The sequence below is a fragment of the Urocitellus parryii genome, chromosome 12, assembly GCF_045843805.1.
Source record: "Urocitellus parryii isolate mUroPar1 chromosome 12, mUroPar1.hap1, whole genome shotgun sequence".
NCBI lineage: Eukaryota > Metazoa > Chordata > Mammalia > Rodentia > Sciuridae > Urocitellus > Urocitellus parryii.
In genome coordinates this window covers 39,077,711-39,099,859 of record NC_135542.1, presented here as the reverse complement: position 1 = coordinate 39,099,859, position 22,149 = coordinate 39,077,711, and the positions used below count along the sequence as shown (strand labels likewise).

The 22,149-nt window shown below is 47.7% G+C and overlaps 1 protein-coding gene across 2 annotated transcripts; it reads left to right on the top strand.

Annotated features, from left to right (window-relative positions):
* The first annotated feature begins 3,958 nt into the window (after positions 1-3,958).
* On the top strand, positions 3,959-12,008 carry Ntsr2 (neurotensin receptor 2). 2 transcript variants are annotated; one of them, XM_077791805.1, is made up of 4 exons: positions 3,959-4,582; positions 8,742-9,015; positions 10,631-10,721; positions 11,727-12,008. In XM_077791805.1, exons 1-4 carry the CDS (start codon positions 3,959-3,961, stop codon positions 11,926-11,928), a joined length of 1,191 nt encoding a protein of 396 aa, XP_077647931.1. In that variant the 3' UTR covers positions 11,929-12,008. The 2 variants fall into 2 exon arrangements, with proteins under 2 accessions (XP_077647931.1, XP_026245361.2); XM_026389576.2 differs by having other exon boundaries at positions 11,667-12,008.
* Positions 12,009-22,149: the final 10,141 nt, after the last annotated feature.

Sequence of the window (22,149 nt, the reverse complement as noted above, 5' to 3'; positions counted from 1 at the left end):
GACTGTTGTATTCTGCTGCCTTTCCTATCCCCTACTATCCCCCCTCCCCCCCCTCCCAACTTCCCTCTCTACCTATCTGCTGTTGTTCAGTTCTCTCCCTTGTTTCCCCCCCTTTCCCCTCACAACCTCTTGTATGTGATTTTGTATACCCCTGAGGGTCTCCTTCCGTTTCCATGCAATTTCCCTTCTCTCTCCCTTTCCCTCCCACCACTCGTCTCTGTTTAATGTTAATCTTTTCCTCATGCTCTTCCTCCCTGCTCAGTTCTTAGTTGCTCTCCTTAAATCAAAGAAGACATTTGGCATTTGTTTTTTAAGGATTGGCTAGCTTCACTTAGCATAATCTGCTCTAATGCCATCCATTTCCCTGCAAATGCCATGATTTTGTCATTTTTTAGTGCTGACATTTTTTAGTCTTTATTTCTACTCAACTTTTGAAGGATGATTTCTCAGAATCTAGTATTCTAGGTTGGTGCTTTCTTTTTCCTTTCAAAATACTAAATATTTCCCTCTATTCTCCCCTTGCTTGCATGGTTTCTGAAAAGAAGTCAAATATCTTTGCTCTCTGCAGATGAAGCATTTTAGTCCCCTCTGACTTCTTTCAATATTTTTCTTTACCTTCAATTTTCTGCAGTTTGGATATGATATGTGCAAGAGTTGCTTTTTGACATGTGTCTTATATTTTCTGAGCTTCCTGCATCTGCAGCTTGGTGTGTATCATTAATGTGGGAAAATTCCCAGTCAAACATTCCTCTCTCTCTTCTCCCTCTGGAATTCCCATGATGCAGTGTTATACATTTTGTGGTGGTCTCACATTTCTCAGATATCCTATTCTGAGTTTTCACCCCGCCAGTCTTTTTTCTCTTTGCTTTTCAGTTTGGGAAATTTCTGCTTTCATATTTTCAAGCTCAGAGATTCTTTCCTCAGCTGTGTTGAGTCTACTGATGAGCCCATGAAAGGCACTCTGCATTTCTGTTACAATGTGTTTGATCTCTGGCACTTTTTGGTTCTTAGAATTTCCTTCTCTCTGCTTTAATTGCCCATCTGTTTTTTCTTGCTGACTACTTTTTCCAATAAAGCCCTTAGCATATTAATCATAGTTTTGTTTTTCTCATAAATTTCTGGTCTATAAATTCTAACATCTCTGCAATCTCTTATTCTAATACTTTTTTATTCTTTGCAAACTGTGGTTTTTGCCTTTTAATGTGACTTGTGATTTTTTTATTGAAAAGTGGACACAATGCACTAGGTAAAAGGAAGCAGGTTAGAGAGTACTTTGGTGATGGAGTGGGTGGCAGTCTGTGTCTCATGACAAGGTCTTGGCCTCTAGTGATGATGTGCCCCTTGACCATGAACTTCACACACATGAAATCTTTAAACATAATGGAAGTATAAATTTAATCCCAAAGTTCTCAAACTTTTAAATATGAGTTCTCAGTTTTAATTTTTAATACAATATTATAAATATTGATAGGTGTAATCCACATAAATAAAAGTTCTTAGATTTCTCAATAATTTCTAAGAGTGTGAAGGGGTCCTAAAACCAAAAGTTTACACCATTGGAAATTCAAACAGAAATTTTAAAAATATTTGTCAGTTAATTTAATTTTTTTATTGGTTATTCAAAACATTACAAAGCTCTTGACATATCATTTTTCATACATTCGATTCAAGTGGGTTATGAACTCCCATTTTTACCCCAAATACAGATTGCAGAATCACATCAATTACACATCCACATTTTTACATAAGGCCATATTAGTAGCTGTTGTATTCTGCTGCCTTTCCTATCTTCTACTATCCCCCCTCCCCTCCCCTCCCATCTTCTCTCTCTACCCCATCTGTTGTAATTTAATTCTTTCTCTTGTTTTTTTTCCCTTCCCCCTCAAATTCTCTTATATGTAATTTTGTATATCAATGAGGGTCTCCTTCCATTTCCATGCAATTTCCCTTTTCTCTCCCTTTCCCTCCCACCTCATGTCCCTGTTTAAAGTTGATCTTTTCCTTCTGCTCTTCCTCCCTGCTCTATTCTTAGTTGTTCTCATTATATCAAAGAAGACATTTGGCATTTGTTTTTTAGGGATTGGCTAGTTTCACTTAGCATAATCTGCTCTAATGCCATCCATTTCCCTGCAAATTCCATGATTTTGTCATTTTGTCAGTTAATTTATATTACTTGTCAATATAAAATAGCCATATTTACAAATAAAAATAGCAAGGAGGAATAATTCATTGCTTCACAATTTTGCAAATGTCTTTAATGTCTAGTCCAGTTTAAGATCCAGGTCCTCATTTCTGCTTCTGTATTCAATTTATGATGATATGCTGCTTTGGCTGATGTATGTGAAGAAAATTCATCCTCACACAGACATGTAGTTGGAAAAGAGGAGAGTATTTTAATAACCTCCCAAAGAGTTGTGGGTATTTAATATTATACCACTTTGAATAGCAGCATTTTCCTAAACATTGTTACAATAGGGAAACTGAAAATATATCAATGAATTTTCCATAACTGATTATATTCAAACCCATTGATCAACTTTCCATTTTCAATGCATCTTTTACCATGCACGATTTTGTAACATCTGTAGAATGCTGGCTCACATAGATATGAAGATCTCCCAAATGTTGATACATTCCTTTACATATTTTATGAAAATCACATTGTTTTAATATTACCATGGTTATGAGAAGAGACTTTGAATACTGGAAAACATAAAACTCGTGGTGACACATACAATGGTCCAAAGTTCTGATTTTTGCTGGGCCGGAAGCTCAAGTATTACAAATTTACTTAGCAACATACTTGCTGTGATTTTCCCTGCCAGATTGACTGCACTCAGTTTTGAGAAAACATTTACCAAATCACCTAGCTCTAAATGACTAAAGTTTGTTGTCCATTTTTTTCAAGTGAAAATCGTGCTCCGGGGAAAAAACATCAGTGCACCTTGTGACAAGAGAGCACAAGTTCTTCCAGTTGGCACAGCCATTGCCCATCACACACAGCCCAAATGCCCAGTGCATTCTTCCCAGTGCACAAACAGAACATCGACAAGATGGGCACTCAAAGGTCAAGGGTTAATAAAAATTAATAACTTCTATTGCTTCATCAAGGACAAGAGCATCCTTATGGGAGCCCAGCTGATTTTTTAGATGGCAAGTCCTTGTGATCAAGAGCATGGCGTCTGGTACAGTTCAAGGGGAGCACCTGCAGCCTTGCACCATCACAGGTGGCAATCAGTGTGACCCCAGCACAGGGAATGGCCATGCTTGAGGGTCACTGAGAAAATAGTTTTCACTTTGCAGACCTTTGGGAAGGGGTTGTAGACCCCTAGAGATCTGCATAACACTTTGGGGAATAATCTAATTCCATTTCATTATTTTATGAGATGGGAAAATGAGGCACACCAAGATTATTTGTAAATCTTCAGTGAAGTTAAGCCTAAATTCCTGAGCCCAGAGAGCTCTCCGGTTCTCTCCCGGCCATGTGAGAACACAAAAGGAAGATGACAAGTTGTTGAGCAGAAGAGAGTTCTCCCGGGACTCCAGCCCGGCTGGCACCCCATCTCAGCCTCCCGGCCCCACAACAGAGAAATTAGTAAGATATTAGGGCTCATTTATATACCCACAACCAGTCTGACCAAATGCAATCATAGGAAATCAGCAGAAACTCGGGGGGAGGGGGGACAGCCCAAGGACACACAGCAGTAAGCGGTGGAGTCCCACCCAGCTCATAATAAGTCTGCCCCGGAAGGAGCCCCTTTCCTGCGGCGCGCGCTCTCCCAGGTTGAACAGAACTGAGAAGCTGGAGCTCACTGTCCCGCGTTGGCTCAGGAACTCCCTTCAGGGGCGTGTCCTCCCGGTTCTGGAGGTTCGCAGAGGGGAGGAGGCGCTGGCTCACCGGGCAGCTCGCCCAGGCTCCGGGCAGAGAGAGGGAGGGAGCGCAGGCCGCGGGAGCCGGATGGAGACCAGCAGCCCGCGGTCCCCGAGGTCCAGCCCCAGTCCCGGGCTCAGCCTGGACGCCCAGCTGGGCGTGGACACGCGCCTCTGGGCCAAGGTGCTGTTCACCGCGCTCTACTCGCTCATCTTCGCGCTGGGCACCGCGGGCAATGCGCTGTCCGTGCACGTGGTGCTGAAGGCGCGGGCCGGCCGCCCGGGGCGCCTGCGCTACCATGTGCTCAGCCTGGCGCTCTCCGCGCTGCTACTGCTGGTGGTCAGCGTGCCCATGGAGCTCTACAACTTCGTGTGGTTCCACTACCCCTGGGTCTTCGGCGACCTGGGCTGCCGCGGCTACTACTTCGTGCGCGAGCTGTGCGCCTACGCCACGGTGCTCAGCGTGACCAGTCTGAGCGCAGAGCGCTGCCTGGCCGTGTGCCAGCCTCTGCGTGCCCGCCGCCTGCTGACGCCGCGCCGCACCCGCCGCCTGCTTTCGCTAGTCTGGGCCGCCTCGCTGGGCTTCGCCCTGCCCATGGCCATCATCATGGGCCAGAAGCACGAGCTGGAGATGGCAGGCGGAGAGCCAGAGCCCTCCTCGCGCGTGTGCACGGTGCTGGTGAGCCGCGCCACGCTCCAGGTCTTCATGCAGGTAAGTGGGTGGGGTTGGGGGAGGAAACTGTCCCCGCCCCGCCCCTGGAGGGACAGAGGGTTTCAACGCTATTTTACAAAATAGAGTTACCATCCGATTTTACAAAAGTCTTGGGGAGAGAGTTGGCCAAGACAAGCATTGAGAAAAGTACAAATTTGAACTCAAAATTAACTCCCAAAGCCTGCGTTCTTCCCAGTCTTACAAGAGTGGTGTGCAGACATTACTGGGCCTAAGAATCTCCTGGGGAGCCTGTAAAAATGCAGATTTCCTGAGCACCATGCTTCAGAAGCTGCCCCTCATCACCATCACCATAACCACACCGCTCTGGAGCCAACCTCCCAGGAGGCGGGGTGGGGAAATCAGAAGGCTCTGGGGACTAACAAGGGCCTAACATTTCCTGGGCACCCAGTGGAGCACATGCTTCCACTTCCTTGAACCCAGGACTTTCCTCTAGGGATAAGGCAGCGATGGTTGATGATTGTTTCTTCCTTTGTTTGTGGATTTCTTTTAAAAGGAATTTGGGGCAAGGATGATGGGGCAGGCCTGGGACCTGGGGACAGAGTCTGGTACTCATGGCTCCAGGAGTCCTTCCACCTCTTGCTGTCTTTGCAGCATCCCTGATTCAGAAAAAAAAAAAAAAAAAAAAAAGATGTTCGTGTGTCCATGAGTAGGATTTGCACATTCAGGTCTGTCCCCCCCGCAAGGACAAGACCCCAGCCTACCCTTTGATAATTAAATATGATCAGGTGAACGTACCCAGGATTCGGCTTTGCATGCCCTGCCTCAGCCTCCTGGCCTGGCTTCCCTGCCTCTGAGGCTGTGACAGTGGACTGCCACTTTAGAGTGAATCTGTCCAGCAGGTGGGAGCCTTTTGAGGACCTGTTTGAATACAAGTACTGAAGAGCAGGCCGAGACACACAGGGTCATGTCTACAAAGCCAAGAAGAAAGTAACCGGGGATTTTGAGCAACCAATTGCTCTTTCTCTTTGAAAAGTGTTTCTGTCTCGTGCTGATAGGGAAAGGATGGCTTCTGCATGAACTCTGGCATGAACTCAGTGTCAGGAAGCTTCTAACCCAAGACAGCTCAGTTACCCTGGGGGAGAGTGAAGTCTTTATGACATCAGCTTCTAGGTGACGTTTGCCACCTATGTGCTAGTGGGCATTGCATAGGAATATAGAACCTGTAAATTTTTTAATTATGGGTGAAGGTGCCAAGCAAAGAAGAGTCCAGATTGCCAACGTGGGCTTTACTTGTTTTTCTTCATGTGTCTTTGGAACCTTTAGAACCAACAGTTGTGACATTCTGGTGCTGAAGTCCCAGAAGTACTTAGAACAAGGCATTGTCCCAAAGCTGATGATACATGGACTTTAGGATGTGTGTTTGCAGAGCTACCAATGTCAGAATTAATATTTATTATCATCAAATCTAGTAATCTCCATCCCCACGAAAAGCTGGATGGAACATCCAGTTTAGTGGGATTTTGTGCAGATATAATAAGGAGGCCAGAACATTCAACATTGTAAAGGATTTCAAAGGGAATTTATATACCAATCGCAGCCTTGGCAAGAATATGGAAAGACGCTCAGTTAACAACCCAAAGAGAATACTCCACTCACTTTAGAAGGCACTTACTCTAGCCTCTGTAAATATAATCGACTCAGAACTGACTGGGCAGTTCTCATTTTTAGAAAATTTGGGCAAGGGGTAAAAGGTCTAGATGAAAGGTCTAGGAAAGAAAAAAAAAGCCAAAACCCCAGGAGCAGAGCAGTAATCTGACCCATGCAAATGCAGCCCTCCCACTGCATCAGGTGGACCAGCCATGACCTCATGCTTCAGCCATCCTGTCCATGTGCTGCTGGTCTCTGCTCTGGCCCAAGCACATCTTAGCAAGCACAGAGGATGGCCCACACTCGTGTACCCCCAGCAGCCTCCACGTGGTTCCAAGCTGCCAGGGAACAGCCAGAGCACTGCTGCCCAGGCCTGACTGTGCAGCTCCCTGCTAGGCCAGCAAGGCATGGCAATGACCTGGACAACCAAGTGCCCAAATGCCCCAAATGCCAGGTCCTGCTTCTTGTTACAGACTAAAAACAGGCTGTCCCTGTTTTGGAGCTGGACTTTAAAAATGACATGGACCTGCACAGTTTGGGTTGGAATGTTCTGCATACACAGCTCCCTGGACATGGGGCAAAGAGGTCACTGCAGCACAGCCATAAGATGCACTGGGAGCCAGCTCTTGACCTTATACGACGCAAATTCTCTCAAAGTAACACCATTGTTCGGCAACTAGCATGTAAAGAAAAGTTTAACTTTTGACATACAGGATGCGTTAACACAAAATAACCAGATCCAAGTTAGGGTTATCTTGGCTCACTTTTTTTTCCAATGTCTTATCAGTAGTTGATCTGTTGCCCATAAATGAGTGGGTTCCATCCCCTCCACCCCCCAAAAAACTCATGGTTTTTGAAAGTACAAAAAGCTATACAGTTTTTCCAGAAAGATTAATGGGAATCATAATTTTCCCAATAATTAAGAACTAATTTATGAATACATTTTTACTTTCGCTTTGTGTGTTGACCAGTATAAAAGTGACAATTTGATAGCAATTAAATATGTTGCTGTTGATATAAATCCGTTCAGTTCTTCAGCAAAGTATAGGTTTATCCTTCCCTTGGTGTTGCTGATTTGTGAGCAAGATAAGAAAGCAGGAGTGGGAGCTCCTTAAAAAGGCACAGTGCCCAATTCAGATAGTCTGCACTAACGTGAAATCTATTTAAAATTGGTATTAAAGTATCGTCAGATCTCTGAAGTCTTGCAAAGGGAAAGGAGTAAGAGAGCCTTAGAATTGAAGAGGGAAACCCTGAACGCATACTATTGTGTTTCAATAATATATACTGAATAATAAACATACTATTGTGTTTCAACCAAAAAAAAAGTTGTTTTTTTAAATAAACACTTAAAACACAGAGTATTATGTAATAAACTCATTTTTTTCCCTAAGTACAAAAATAGTCAAATAATAAATCAAGGCCTGTGATGTGAAGCAGCAGCCACACTCTGCCTTGATGTCTATAGTCAGGAGGCAGGTGCTAACCCCCGGGGCTCCTGCTGCCCTCTGCTATGCTCCTAGAGGGCTCCGTTGCTTGATTTCCCGGCTGTGAATTGTTCCCACAGTCCTCTACCTGTGGACGTTGAGCAAGACGTGCTTACGTCCCTCCTCTCCACGCCCACACACTCACACGGCCCTGCCATCCCTCCAGGAGAAGCGTGTCCCTGCTGGATCTGTTGCGTTGGCTCTTGTGGCTATGTAAATATTCTCCACAGTGAGCCGCACTGTCTGTTGTCTTTGTGTTTTCCTTCTGACGCGGCCTGGCTTCCTTGACCTTCCTACCGTAGTCTTTTTTTTCATTTGCTTAACTTTCTATGCATCTGTTCTTTAACCAGAAGAGTAAGGGCCATTTCAATATGTTCAGACCCTTCAGATGCCCTCTGAGGTTCATCTTTTATTCTTCTGTCCTCCTCCCGAGAGCCCTCTCTCCTTCTGCTCCCTTCCTCCTGGCTCTCCAGGCTCCTGCACAAGGGGGCGCCTGGGAACTCCCTCCATTGCCCTTGGCTCCTCTAGTGGGTGCCCAAGTCTTTTTCCAGCTCCTCTCCTGCTCCTCCTCCTTCAACAGGGTCTCACTAAGTTGCCCAGGCTGACCTCAAAGTCATGGTCCTCCTGCCTCAGCCTCCTGAGTTACAAGTGTGGACCACTCTACCTGACTCCAGCTTTTCCTTAGGTCCACAGAAACCTCGGTGTGCGTCTCTTTCTGGACATTGTTCTGGTACTCAGACAACCTTTCAGTCTAGAAGCTCAGATTGCTTAATTTGGGAGAAACTTTTTTGAATGTGGGATTTTCCATATAATTTCCTCCCTTTGTTTTCTGTATCCTTTTCCTCTCTAGAATCCTCTTATTTAATGAAGCTGAGCATCCTAAATGAATCCCCGGGGTCCTTATCTTTTCTCTCTTCATTCCTTTCGTTGCCCACTCCCAGCTTTCTGAGCATCCCCCAGCCTCATCTTCTGGCCCCTCTGGCCCTGAATTCTACAGATGCAGATTCTGGGCTGGGCACCCCCGATGCCCAGAGCTCTGCCTCCGTGACCTGGACTTCCCTCCACAGGTGAACGTGCTGGTGTCCTTCCTGCTCCCCTTGGCACTGACCACTTTCCTGAATGGGGTCACCGTGAGCCACCTGATGGCCCTCTACTCCCAGGTGCCATCAGCCTCTGCCCCAGGCAGCTCCATCCCCAGTCGCCTGGAGCTACTGAGTGAGGAGGGTCTCCTGGGCTTCATCGCATGGAGGAAGACCCTCTCCCCTGGGAGCCACCCCAGCCTGGTGAGACACAAGGATGCCGGCCAGATCCGCAGCCTCCAGCACAGTGTCCGGGTTCTCAGTTAAGTCCTCTTTCACACTTCCCGAGGGAGAGAGGTCTGGGTGCCAGGGCTGCCTCCACCAGGTCCTGACCAGGTGACCTAGCAAGTCACTGTCCTTCCTAGGCCTCCTTTTCCTATGCCTCAGGGGGCTGTACTCAGCAATAGACTTCCTGCAAAGACTCAGAGGGATGTTACACCCCCCCACCCTTTTTTTTGTGGTGCTGGGGATTAAACCCAGGGCCTTGCTAGGAAAGTGCTCTACCACGGAGCCATACCCCCAACCCATCAGAGAGATATTAAAGGAAGAAGTGGGAACTTTGTTCATGCAAGTCCTCATCTGCCCCAGGAGTCGCATACTCAAACAAGCAGAGACCTGGCCTCTGTTTGGAGGTTGAGCTGTGCGAATGAGTCCAAGGAGCAGCTAGAGTGAAAGAACACATGCTCGGAAGTGTGGACCCTCAGACTGCCTGGGTCCCCAGACTCAGCCCCCTTACCCTCCCCTTTCCCTCCTACAACACTGATCTCTTTGCTTGCGTGCTTGTTTTTATGAGGATCTGGGACAATCTAGCATTGGAACTTTAAAAAGCACAGAAAAGCAGGTCTCTTCAAGCACCTGCTACTCCCCAGGCACAAACAGAGGTGTGGAAGGACCGAATGGGAGCTAGATCTGTGCCCTCCGTGACATCCGGTCTTGTGCATGGACAGAGACCAGGAGCTGGGTGCGATGCAGGTGATAAGCAGCAGAGTCAGCCCTTGAAGGTGTCGGGCTCTGCTTTAAAGATGGTGGGCAGAGATCAAGAGTCACTGTCCAGGAGTGACAGGGGAGAGCCCATTTTGAGATCTGTTGCCCTGGCAGCTCTTTGGAGGATGGACACAACCGTGCTTCTCAAACGCTCCTGCGCATAGGAGCGAGCCAGAGCGCACAGGGCCAACCCAGACATTCCAACTCCAGGTCTGGAGTGGCCCAAGGTCCTGCAGTTCTACAGGCTTCTCCTGGTGGCTGCTGGGCCCATGCTGGCCTAGAGAACGGGTTTTCCAGTGGAGCAGGGGAGAGGAGAAGAGGGAGGGGGTGGACCGTTAGGAAACAGTTGTCAGAATCCGATGAGAAGGAGACAGAGCTCCTTAGGTGATAGCAACGGGGATGGAGAAAGATGGTGAGGAGAGCTCTCTAATCGATGGGATTTAGGAGGAGATAGATAAGAGGACTTTCTGGCACGTGGCTCACTGGGTGGATGGCGGTGCCATCTGTCCCTCAGAACCGGGAGGGCCTGTCCATGGCTGGAAGGACATTTGAGTTCTGCGGTGAATGTAGTTACCAACCAGGTGAGACTATGAGGCCCTGAGCTGGGAGTACATTCTGAGAGCTAAGGTGGGGGGGACTCTGGAAGCATGTCATGTCCATGTCCAGGTCATGGCTGAAGTGGACAATCACCCAGAGAACTTGGTGGTACAAAGTTCAAGAACCAATTCAGATAGGAGTGTATCAGGTAATGGCCAAGTTCTCTCCCTGCCCTCTGACTCCAGGTACAAGTCACAGGGAAAGGCTGCTGTCACCTTGGGTGTCTTCTTCCCGTGGAGACGGTGCAACTGAGAATGTGTTGGCTTTCTCCTGTTCTCTGTCCCCTTGCCCTGCAGGAGCCATCGTGGCGGTGTATGTGGTCTGCTGGATGCCATACCATGCCCGCAGGCTCATGTACTGCTACGTCTCTGACGAGGCGTGGACCGAGTAAGTGTGGTGGGCAGCCCTGGCCACGGTGGGAGGGATGGCAGCACTCCTCGTGCCTGGGCTTGCCGCTGCTCCCCACAGAGACCCTCTGTTTCTGGAAGGACCTGTGGATCTCTGGCCTGTGTTCCAGATGGTCCTGCCCACTCTGCACTCTTTGTCTCCCAACTGGGGGGAGAGTCACAGTATTTTCTAGAAACACTTCTGTCCCTGTGGGGCCATGTGAGTGAGAAGCCTTGTGGGTGGTAGTCATAGCTATGGGCATCCTGACTCTAGGGTGGACAGAAGCCTGCAGGCCAGGGACAGGGATGAAGGTCATGTTCATATAAAGTCACAGGCAGCGGAGGACTCCAGATGTGGTTCCTTGAGCTAACAAAGGCTCCTGAGACAGAGACCAGGACATGCACACCCTTTTATGACCTAGTTGGAAGAGAGAAAATCCAGTCTCTTCCTTTTAGAAACCACAATGCCTCTAATTAGAAGTACAAGCCAACAGAGGAAAGATCCCACATAGAACCTGAGGATATAGCTGTGTCAGCTGAGGCCTGCTTCTCTGAGCCCTCTGCACCCCTTACACACACATGTGCTCACGCATGCAGTGGCTAAGCCCTTACTACTGCAAAGAATTCCTGCAACAGGGAGCAGGCTTCTTCTCAGAGAGACTTTCAGCACTTAGTGACACCACATCTCTGACCACATCCACTCCCTCGGGCTCCCAGCATTTCAGTGGCCTGGATGGATACTCCCTGTCGTTCGCCAGGGTCATCCTCTCTGTGTAGGTCAGGAACTCAGCCAGAGATGGCAAATTGTAGAGGCAAGGTGGAGTACCTCGGCCAAGGGCAGCTGGTGGGGACGGAACGCTGCTTCTTGGCAGCCAAAACACAGGCCTTCCTCCCTGGGCCTGGAGGAGACAGGCCCTCTAACCAGGCCTCTGGGCTTCTCTTCCAGCGCTCTCTATGACTTCTATCACTACTTCTACATGGTGACCAACACGCTCTTCTACGTCAGCTCCGCAGTGACACCTGTCCTGTACAACGCCGTGTCCTCCTCCTTCAGAAAGCTCTTCCTGGAGTCCCTGAGTGCCCTGTGTCGCCAACACCATCCCATGGAGCCATTGCCCCCGGAAGCCCCAGGGTCCCACCCCAGTGGGTACAGCTTCAGGTCTTGGGGATCCTCCCGATCCCCTGACCTGGATGAGATACAAGAATGAGCAGAGAGAGAGAACGGCTGAGTGCCCGTCACCTGCTTATCAGACGTGGCCCGTCATCACTGATCATCTCCACTCTTCAGCCAGAGGGACCCCACTGACCCCAGCTCCGCCACTTACCAGCCATGAGCCTGCAGGCAAGTCTCGTAACACCTCTTGGCCTCAGTTTCCCTTCTGTGTAACAAAGATAGAGCCCACCTCTTAGTGACAGCTACCGTCAAAGAGCACAGCACCACCTGGGCATAACCACACTCAATAAAGTCTAGCTGGTGCCATTTTGTCATGGTTGTTACATTGTTACTGCTTTTCTGCTCTCCTGGAAGCTTTGGTGGCTTCATGCTCATAGAGTTTGCGCTCAGATGTCCCAGGAGTTTTCCCAAGTGACAGACCAGCCGTGCTGGCTTAACAGTGACATCATATTAGCTGCACAAACCTCCCCACCCTCTCCAGCTGGACACAGCAGTTCACACCAAGAGGAGCATGCTGTGGGCTCTGGAAAGCTGGCCATCACTGGCTTCCTCCTAACTGGACTCAGGCCTGTACAAGGTCTGATTTGTGGCAGCTGGACCACCACTGTGTGGCTGATTGGGAACGGCCACGTGCTGCCTGCCTCAGAGCATGGGCCCAGTGTCCTGCCACCTGCACCATCTTGGACAAGAGATAGATTTCAGATTTGGAATTCAGACTAGGACACTCAACCTGCACCACAGCACCATTTATAAGTGGGGAAAATGGGAACAGAGAGGTTCATAAGGTTCTCCACATACTCCTTGATAACTCAGGGCCTGGAACCCAGACTGGGGACTAGGGAGCTTCGTGCTCAGTCTCTGTAACTTGCTGCTTCCCAAGAGCTTGATGTCAAGAGATGCTCAAAGGTTACAGGGCCAACAGGGTGGAACTAAGGGAGTCATGGCAAGGCACCCAAACAAATCCTACTTGTTAGGCCACCATTAGGGAATTGTTGGGTATAAATCTTATTTCATGACACAACCATAATGTGATTACCTTATTAACCAGAAGAGCTAACAGAAGACAAAAGTCTATTCTAACATTGTGTACGGGTCACACAGATGCAAAGAAGTCAGAGTGCAGCCCTTCCCAATGAACACGGTGGGTTTGCTAAGGAGGTGGGCAACCCCAGAATGGGCTGGGGACTCCTGTCTTTGTCCCACAGTCTGGGCACAGTCATGCTGGGCACTCAGAAACCTGGAGAGAAGGAAGCACTCCCTGTGAATCGAGCTTTGTTTTGTTTTGCTTTGTTGACATAATCCCGTTTGTGTGATCTCTAGAGAACAAATTTCAAATAGAAATTGAGTTCCCCTGGCCATTGTCCAGGGTGGTGGCACTGAGCATGGTTGAAGGAGCCTAGAGACTGGGGTCGGGTAGGTCTGGGGAGCAACCCTGCCTCTGCTCCTTGCTGACTGTGGGACTCAGCAAGACCTACCGGTCCCCTGTTGGGCCTCATTGCCGCATCTAACCCTGGGGGTGACTATAATGTCACCTATGGCTTTTAAGAGTTAAATGACATCATAAATATGGACAGATGCTCAGTGCTGCACCCACCACCACCAGAAGAGCTCACCAAATAGCAGCTGTAAGAAATGTAGGCATTGGAAGTGACTGCCAGGGCCTGGGGCGTGGTGACAGGGACAGGGAGAAAGGTGGGGATGGTCGGGAACATGTGATAAGGATTCTTATAGTGACACAAACCCACCAATGTCAAAATTCTACTACAGGGTACACAACGTCTCTTTTATCATTTTTGAAGACTGTAGATAAATCTTTCATTATCTCAGAAATATTTTAAAAAATGAATGAAATTTTTTAAAAAATCACACACAGTCCTACCATACAGATAACGTCTATTAAATTGGGGGCAGACGTCCTCTGAAAACATGGTGGCATCGTCATTTTAAAGGGATGCTGCAGGTCCTAAATGCAGATTCGAATTCCACATTTCAAGACGCTGCGCTGTCCCTTTGCCCTGTGCGGCCTGGTTTGACGGCTTCCTCCCTGACCAAGATCAAGAGAGGCTACACAAGAGCCTATTTCTCGGATTTCGCCTCAGGGCCACTGGGTCAGTCAGAACCCTGGGTAGCCAAGGGCAAACTGAAAAAGGAAGCCAGCGTGCGGCACCCGGATTCCTTTCTTGTGATTCTTGTGACAGCCATGACAAACCCACGTGGCCCAAACCTACAGGCCTTCATTCTCTCAAAATCTGGGAAGCTATGAACCTCAGATCAAGGTGTCAGACCTCCAGAGACCCCAGGGCAGGCGCACCTTGCTTCCTCCAGCTTCTGCTGGGCAAACCGGGGTGCTCCCGAGGTCCCCTAGTCCGTTCTTGGCCTCTGTCCCCACTCGGCCGTCTGTGTGTCTCTTCTCATAAGGACCCGTGTCACTCTCAAGGAGGGGGTCCCTTCCCTCCAGGATGACTTCACCTTGATTCAGCTAATTACTCAGGGACATGGTTATTTCCAGGTAAGTCATGCCGAGTGCCAGGGTGAGGTCTCGTGGATCTTTCGAGGTCTCATTCAACCCCCAACACCACCCGAACCCCTTCTTAGCAGGTGGAATTGCTAAGCCTGGGAAAGACCCTTTTATAGGGCAAGAACTAGCACAAGAGCGACTACAGGTCCCAGGCAAGAGAAACGAGTGTGTGCCAGAGTCCAGAAAGAAAGAAGGGAATCTGGGACAGCATATTCCGCGAATGACAAACGCAGTCACAGAATTCTGTGTTTTTCTCTGGACGTGAAGGGCTTTAAAAACCCACAATGGCCTTTCCAACTGCTTTGTTCATGAAAATGCTAATTCCCTCGAGCTGGGAAGTCTGCCCGAGCAAGGAGGCCGAGAGAAATGAAAGCTGTTATCCTGGTGGCACCTCGGTCCCCGGTCCTCCCTCGAGGCTGCTGCAGAATCCCAAGGCAGATCCAGGGGTTCAGGCCTCTGTATTTAAAATGACTTCTGAACTTCATTGCTGGCATTGTCCAGTCTCAGGATGGCACACAGTGGGGTATATTTGGCATATACCCACACCCAGCACCGCCCCAACAGGCAGCCCAACCAGCTGCCCCAGTGAGAAAGACTTAGATGGACCCCTGTGTCCTGTGAGGACCCCAGGAGCCTCTGCCTTCAGTGGAAGTGACCTGGTTGGTGGGAAGCAGCTGGATGGAACTATGATTATACCTGCAGGTACCATGCTGGGTTTTTCCTGTCAGTGAAGAGCTGGGTGGCCTTGGACAGGTCACTTAATGTCTCTGAGTCCTGTTTTTTTTTTCCTTCTGTAATGTGGTCCCAATGATCTCTAGAGTGTTGTGTAAATTAAGTGAAATAATAGTTAAGTAGGCACGTGCTGAGTGTCTGCTCATGGTAGGAGCTCAGCGCGTTTGCTACTCTGCAATGCTCCGTTTCTAGCTAACATGGTCTCTAGGGAGCTGGGTGACTGGCCAAGAAATTGAGGTGTGAGTGCAAATCTCCTGATTTCAATCTCCACTGCTATAATCCCACCACAAGAACTCCAATACCCACATGAGAAATGTTGCTTTTTGCAGCATGATTTCTCCTTCTTTATGTAGCATTTCTTAAGTTGCTAAAGGAATCCAGAGGATTTTTTTTTCCCTTTGGTGAGCCACTTCAGACTACCAGCACATCAGAAAAGTGTCCCCTGAGCCTGGATGGTAAGGAACAGAGGAGACAGCTCTAAGGCTGGCCTCGAGGGAACTATGTGACGCCACCCCTCACTCCACACGTCGTCAAGACCCTTAAACTCAGACCTGCAGCCGCCCACTGGGACCTTGAGTTCAGGTGGAGCTGGGTTTAGCTGTTTGGCTTGGATCATTCTTCTTGGGTTTTGAAGACTTCCTAATTAGTTAGATTTGAACCGGAGCTTTCTGGGGTTATGAGGCACAGACTCGGTGAGTGAAGGACTTGACTGACTCTTCTGGAAGGGTTCTCACAGGTCTTGGAGTGCTCCCCAAGGAAGACACAGGAGGGTTCATGGTTGTGCTTGGGCTGTTAGGGAAGGGAATGGGGCTTCCTGATCCACAGGACATCTGGCTAAGAGACCTTGACGCAGCTTTTAGAAATAGAGTGTCCGGGGGGTGGACTGGGGCTGGGGCTCAGCAGTAGTGCATTTGCCTGGCATGTGGGAGGCACTGGTTTCAATTCTCAGCACCACATATAAATAAATTAAATAAAGGTCCATTAACAACTAAAAAAAATAAATTAAAAAAAAAAAGAGTAGGGAAGAGCAAAGAATGGAAACCAAAAGTCTGGGAACTTCCACTAATGACAGACCTGCTGAAAACCCCCAGTCAGTACTTAACTAATGCTCTAGTGACCAAAACAGCACCCATTCCAGCCCACAGGAAGTTGGGAGTGGCTTAATCTTCTATGTCCAGAGGGTAGATGGGGGCTTTCTAGGTGGTGAGTGTACCCCAGTTTAGGGCTCTCGTCAGCTTCCTCTTCAACATGACTTTAGGAAGAAGCTGGTAAGAGCACACTGATCCGAATGTACAGGTTTGGATCGTGTCTAGACGTGAGCCAAGGAACGGTGCCTACCAACTGTCACACTGTGTGGAGGAAAAACCACCAAATCATCAAAAAGCAAGGCCAAGGGCAAGCTTTGCCAGTTAGGAAAACCGACCTCAACTAGACTTTTCTTTGATTCATGAATTAAAGACTCAAACACACCGGGACCTACAGGGTGGAGGTGCTCTGCAGGCCAGGAACGGCAATTTGCCCCCATAGATGAGCATCTCACAGCCCCATAACTCACAGGAGTTGTGGCTCCCAGGCCGGGTGCACAGACAGCAGGAAGGACCCAGGAAGTCATGATGCCCAGAGGCCCCGCAGGGACAGCATCAGTGTGGAATCTGTGGTTTCCCGACCCAGAGAAGAGAGAAGCGGGGAGCAGGAGTCCACAAGGCCTGACGGCAGCCATGCAAGACACGAAAGACCCAAAGCCAACGGGGTCGCAGGACTTCCAGAGACAGAAATCACGGAAGAAGGTGGGGATTCCTCGACAAACTTTTACAGTAACATATTAACTGCACATACCAACGGGGTTCAGAGTGATTTCTCACCACGTGTACGGCCTTCTCTCATTTCTTTGTGTTTGGCAACTGAACGCCTCTGTTCTTATCCACAAAATATGCAACATTTATATAAGTTAATGTGAACTAGGGTCGTCCTGCTGTGCTGGGGGATGCTGGAGTCACCAGCTCAATCTTTGAAACAAAGAGGGGACATTAACAAATCTGTGTGTGTGTGTGTGTGTGAGAGAGAGAGAGAGAGAGAGAGAGAGTTGGGTACTGGGGAATTTCCTTCTTGAAATAAAATATACAAATCATACACAAATCCTCTTTCATTGAAAAAGAGTAAAACCATCCTGAAGGGCAGAGAAGAAACTGTGCAGCCCCTTCCCCCCACTTCAGCACATGGCCACTCTCTGGCTTTCCCCAACATAGCCATTGGCTACAGATTGGGGTACATTATCCCCATCTGCTTCTATGAATATAGAAAAATGCATATGTAAATTATGCATATGTTTTTTAATGCAGCTCAAACTCAGTATCTCTTCGTCTGATCAGTAACTCCATGCCACTGTATTGAGAACTATTAGGATTTTTCACTGTTGTGCCTGGAACACTTGGTTACAAAATCCAGCTTGCTGGGGATCTTGAGTGGTTCAGCCATCGGGCTTCTGTGTCACCAGTAGAAACAGAGAAGAATAAGATCCAAAAAAGGAAGGCAGCCTAGGGACCGGGGGAGACTTCCTGAACAGACAGGTGGTGAACTTGGAGGCAAACCAGATCCATACCCATGACTATGGAATGTGGCAGGCCAGGACAGACACACCACAGGAACTGGGGATCCTCAAGGAAGTCATGGAAAACCAGGAGGGTGAGGTCTTGGTTGTATGAGATCAGAAATGGTGAGGGAAGCCAAATCCAACTGCAAAGAGAGCAGCTGGCACGTTTCTGCCAGGGAACAAGATCCAGGAAACTCTGGTCACGCAACTGTTTACAAATATGTGCTGTAGTCAGAATGATTGGGGAACAACTGAGACAACTGTCTCCTTAAAATTGGGGCAGCTGTGGGGCTGGGGGTGTGGTTTAGCAGTAGAGTGCTGGTCTCACATGTGTGAGGCCCTGGGTTCAATACCCAGTACCACAAAAGCAAATAAATTAACAACAACAACAATAAAATTTGAGACTGCTGTGCCAAATGGTTAACAGAAAATTGGGACATGTCTGAGAGGGGAAGAGGTATCAAAGGAAATACTCAAACACTTAGCTGAATATCAGGTTCTGTGTAGGTGGAAATACAGGAATTATGTTCCAAGGAGGCCTCTCTGAGACTCTTAAGGGCAAACCAGACAAGACGAGGCAGCCGGAAAGAACAGAGGTACATCAAATCCAGGCCTGGCTGAGATGCTGATCTGACAGAATGGCTCCTGGGCAGTTTATCTTGTGTAGGGAAATGAGTTAATGTTTCCAGGCATTTAGAAGAGGGAGTAGAACGTATTATGTAAGTGGTAAGTGATAAATATGTTTTGTTAAGATGAACACATTTTATTTGCATAGCAGATAAAATTGGCAAATTCCAAACTCCATGATTTCATCCTCTTCACTGTGGGAAGTCCAAGAAGACCAACTATACGGAAGTCCACTAGAAAAACAAAGGTCTGGACACTCGGAATCTGCCGTATGCATTCTTGACCTGGCCTGCAGATGTCAAGGAAAGAGATCAACCTAAGGAGCAGGTTAGAACCAACTCTGAAATTTTCAGAAAAAAAAAAAAAACAGGGGAAATGAGAGAAGCACTGTGCTAGGCAGGGAAAGAAAAGCTGCCAGAGGCCAGAAGCGAGAAAGGAAGAGGAGAGGGTGTGGTGGGAACAGGGGAGAGGTGCAGGCCTTCGCCAGAGTCGAGAAGGACATGCCTCCGCAGAAACACCATGGGGTGGGGTGCTTCCCCAGGGGCGGGTTCCATAGGCCCCAAGCAAGGATGGGGTAGCACGCTGCTTGCCCTGGGGTGTACATGCCTGAGGAGAGCTGGTAAGCCACAGAGAGTAGGCCTGAGAATATCATGGCTTGGTGGGGCTGACTGGGCCGCCATCTTGCCAAGCCACTTTCTTACCTTCACCAGAAGGCTTCGTTGTCTCCAAATGTCATCATCTGAGATGGGCATCAGGCAGAGAAGTTTCCTTGGATGGGAAACAGAGCACCATTTTTACCCTTGATGGGAGAGCTGTTGGTTTGTATTTAAGTGCAGACATCATGGATTCCAGACCTCAGGCATCAAAGGGCTTCCTGGCACTGCCAAAACCAAAAAGATTTCCCCTTCCATCTCCTTGATTCCAATAAGACTTGGAGTCCTCTATGGATTTTGGCAACATAAAATAACACATTCCAGAAACAAAATTTTGCCTATGAAAATACTTAAGGCAGTAGTTGCCTTGTTTTCTAAAATTTAGGAGTGGAAGTCCAGCGTTGCCATAATCACGTGGGTTCCTTAAGCCCACTGAATCTAAAACCAAGAAACATCAAAGAATTCTCATGTACTAACACACCTCAGAGGACTTGGAAGGATTCATGCCAGTGACTCACATGGGAGTAGAAAGCCATGTAATTGAACAAAACATGAATAGCAGCCTTGGACTTAAACCAAGTTTATTCTTTGAAAAGTTCCGTAAAATAATCCTTTGGCAAAGCTAACCAACGAGAAGAAAACTGAGAACAGAGATATAAAACTTTAAAAAAGGAGAAATAGAGATTGTAAGGAAAAATTAAGAATTATGATTAATTAAATTTATGCCAGAAACTATGAAAGTTTTTGTGGAATAATTTCCAACAATAAATTTTAAAACTTTACACAAAATCTGTAGAAACAAATACTGTAAGATAAATTATATGTAATAGATAAAAACTATTCCTTAAAAAAAAAACCCAGATTATTTTCAGGAATATGGGGGTTTTTGGTGGATGCATTTATTATTCTTATCTGATTTGGGGTTAGTGTTATTTCTGGCCTTAGAGAGATACAGATTTCCACATTTCCAATGCTCTGGAATAGTTTTCATTAAGATAAAATATGTATTTTAACTTCATGAAAACTTGGTTTTCTAGTGGACTTCCGTATAGTTGGTCTTCTTGGACTTCCCACAGTAAAGAGGATGAAATCATGGAGTTTGGAATTTGCCAATTTTATCTGCTATGCAAATAAAATGTGTTCATTTATTTATAACACAAAGCTTACCGTTATTGGCATATAGCGCATGCACAGTGTTGTTTCTCCACTGCTAATATCTAATTCCAGAACATTTCTGAGATCACTTGTAGAGCACAATCATCTCTCCTTGGAAGATTAGTTACTTTAGATTAAACGTGCCACTGGGCGGGGAAAACCTCATTTCTAACCAGCCTTATTTCTCTGTTTCTGAGACCCATGGACTAGACCCTACCGGGGACTGTGGAAGTAGCCCATCCTTCTCGCTGTCCCACTATTTCTACTCTGTATGTCCCAGAGCAGTGCTGGCCTGGCCACAGAGTTCTGTGGTCATCGTCATCTCCTTAGGTACCTTTTTAACTGGAACTTAAAAAAAGCTCTTTGCCCATTTAATTTTCTAAAGTATTAAATTCTGTTCCCGTAGCGTCTTTAACCCAGTCTGTTGCTGGGTGAATTCGATCCACTTGCTTATTCTGACCACAGTACATCTGGATTGGCTACTGGACTGTCATTTCTTTCCCACCCAGCCTCCCTGCTGTTTGCCCTCCTCCCGACCTGGGCCTGATGTTGTGGTTGTTGTTTTCCCTTTAATGTTCTAGATGCGAGATCCTGTTTCTTCCAGTGGCCCTCTTACATGTTTTGGACACACATATTTATACTTTTTCCACTCCCATGTCGATCACTGTCGCCCCAATAAGTCAAGGATTTTAGCTCAGTTCAGATTTTCTCAGTTCCTCCATTGCTGGTCATTCCCCCTTCCAGCTGTCATGTTGGGGTGTAAGATACTCATTCAGTCACTCAGTGGGCATCCATTGAGCACCTGCTGTGGGCCAGCATCTTCAAGGTTCTGAGTTTATAGCAGTGAAATTTATAGTACAAAATTCCTCCTTTCATAAGGGGAGAACAAAAACACCCCAAAACCTAAATAAGTAAAAACGCTTTCTGTTAATAGGTACTCAGTCTGGGATGGCCTCACTGAGGAGAGGTCCTTTGAGTGGGAAGGAGGGCAGAGTCCTGCAGAAGAAATACCAAAGCCTCAGGTGGCACTTACCAGGCAGGAGTCCGGGTGATCCAGGGGGCTGACACACAGGGAGCGAGGGGAGGGGCCAGGGTCAGCAGTGACCGTGGGCATTCCTTTTTGCTGCTATCTCAAGGACTTCCCCAGCCCCACTGCCCAGCTCTGTTCTGCATGGCTATTCCACCTGCCTCTGGCAGTGTGTAGTTCTGATTTCCAAGACCTATCATCGACCGTCATGTTTCTGGATACATTGCATTCTCACTTCAGATTTTAACTATACTCGCTTCCAAGGATTCTGTTTATTTTATGGACTCTTCATAAAGGCTACCTCTTCCTCTCCCTATAAAGTGTTTCCTATACTTTTTCTGAGTCCTTGTGCTTGTTTCTGTTCAAGGGAGTTGTGGTTGGCTCACTGTGGACCACAAACTGCCTCAGGTGATTCTGGGGGCCACGCCTGCAGCAAGGAGTGCCAGTGGCTCTCTCTGCAGGTCAGGCTCTCCCGCCCCTCCTGCTGAGGTTCCAAACCTGCTTCAACCCGGCCACAGCAGGCAGCTTCCCAGCCCTGTGGGGGCCCGGCAGGAGGAGCCAAGAAGATCCCCCCACTGCTCCCAGCAGCTTCCCCAGTTCCTTGTCCCAGGACCTTGGGCCCCACCCACTTCTAGCCATTTTGAAGCCCAGAATGTCCCAAACCTCTTTCCTTTGTGAAAGGCTTCTCTGCCTATTTTGAGCTGGGACCCTCCATTTTTGTCTTTCCGCACATTCTGCTCACCTGCCTTTTCTCCTTTAGGGACTCCTCCCACTTCTATGGCTCTATTCTTATTTCCTTTGCAAAGCTGAATTCTGCCATGCCATGAGACTTCAAGCAGGAAACCCCGGAGATCACTGGTCACACTGCTTCCTCTCAAAATGATGCAGTTAATACTCACCAGACAAACAATAAGTGCATTGTAAGTTTTATTTATAAGACTGGAACAGACAAA

Coding starts and splice junctions, on each gene's coding strand:
- Ntsr2 (XM_026389576.2), top strand. CDS start 3,959: ATGGAGACCAGCAGCCCGCGGTCCCCGAGGTCCAGCCCCAGTCCCGGG. Junction 4,583..8,741: donor CGCTCCAGGTCTTCATGCAG/GTAAGTGGGTGG, acceptor TTCCCTCCACAG/GTGAACGTGCTGGTGTCCTT. Junction 10,722..11,666: donor TCTGACGAGGCGTGGACCGA/GTAAGTGTGGTG, acceptor CTTCTCTTCCAG/CGCTCTCTATGACTTCTATC.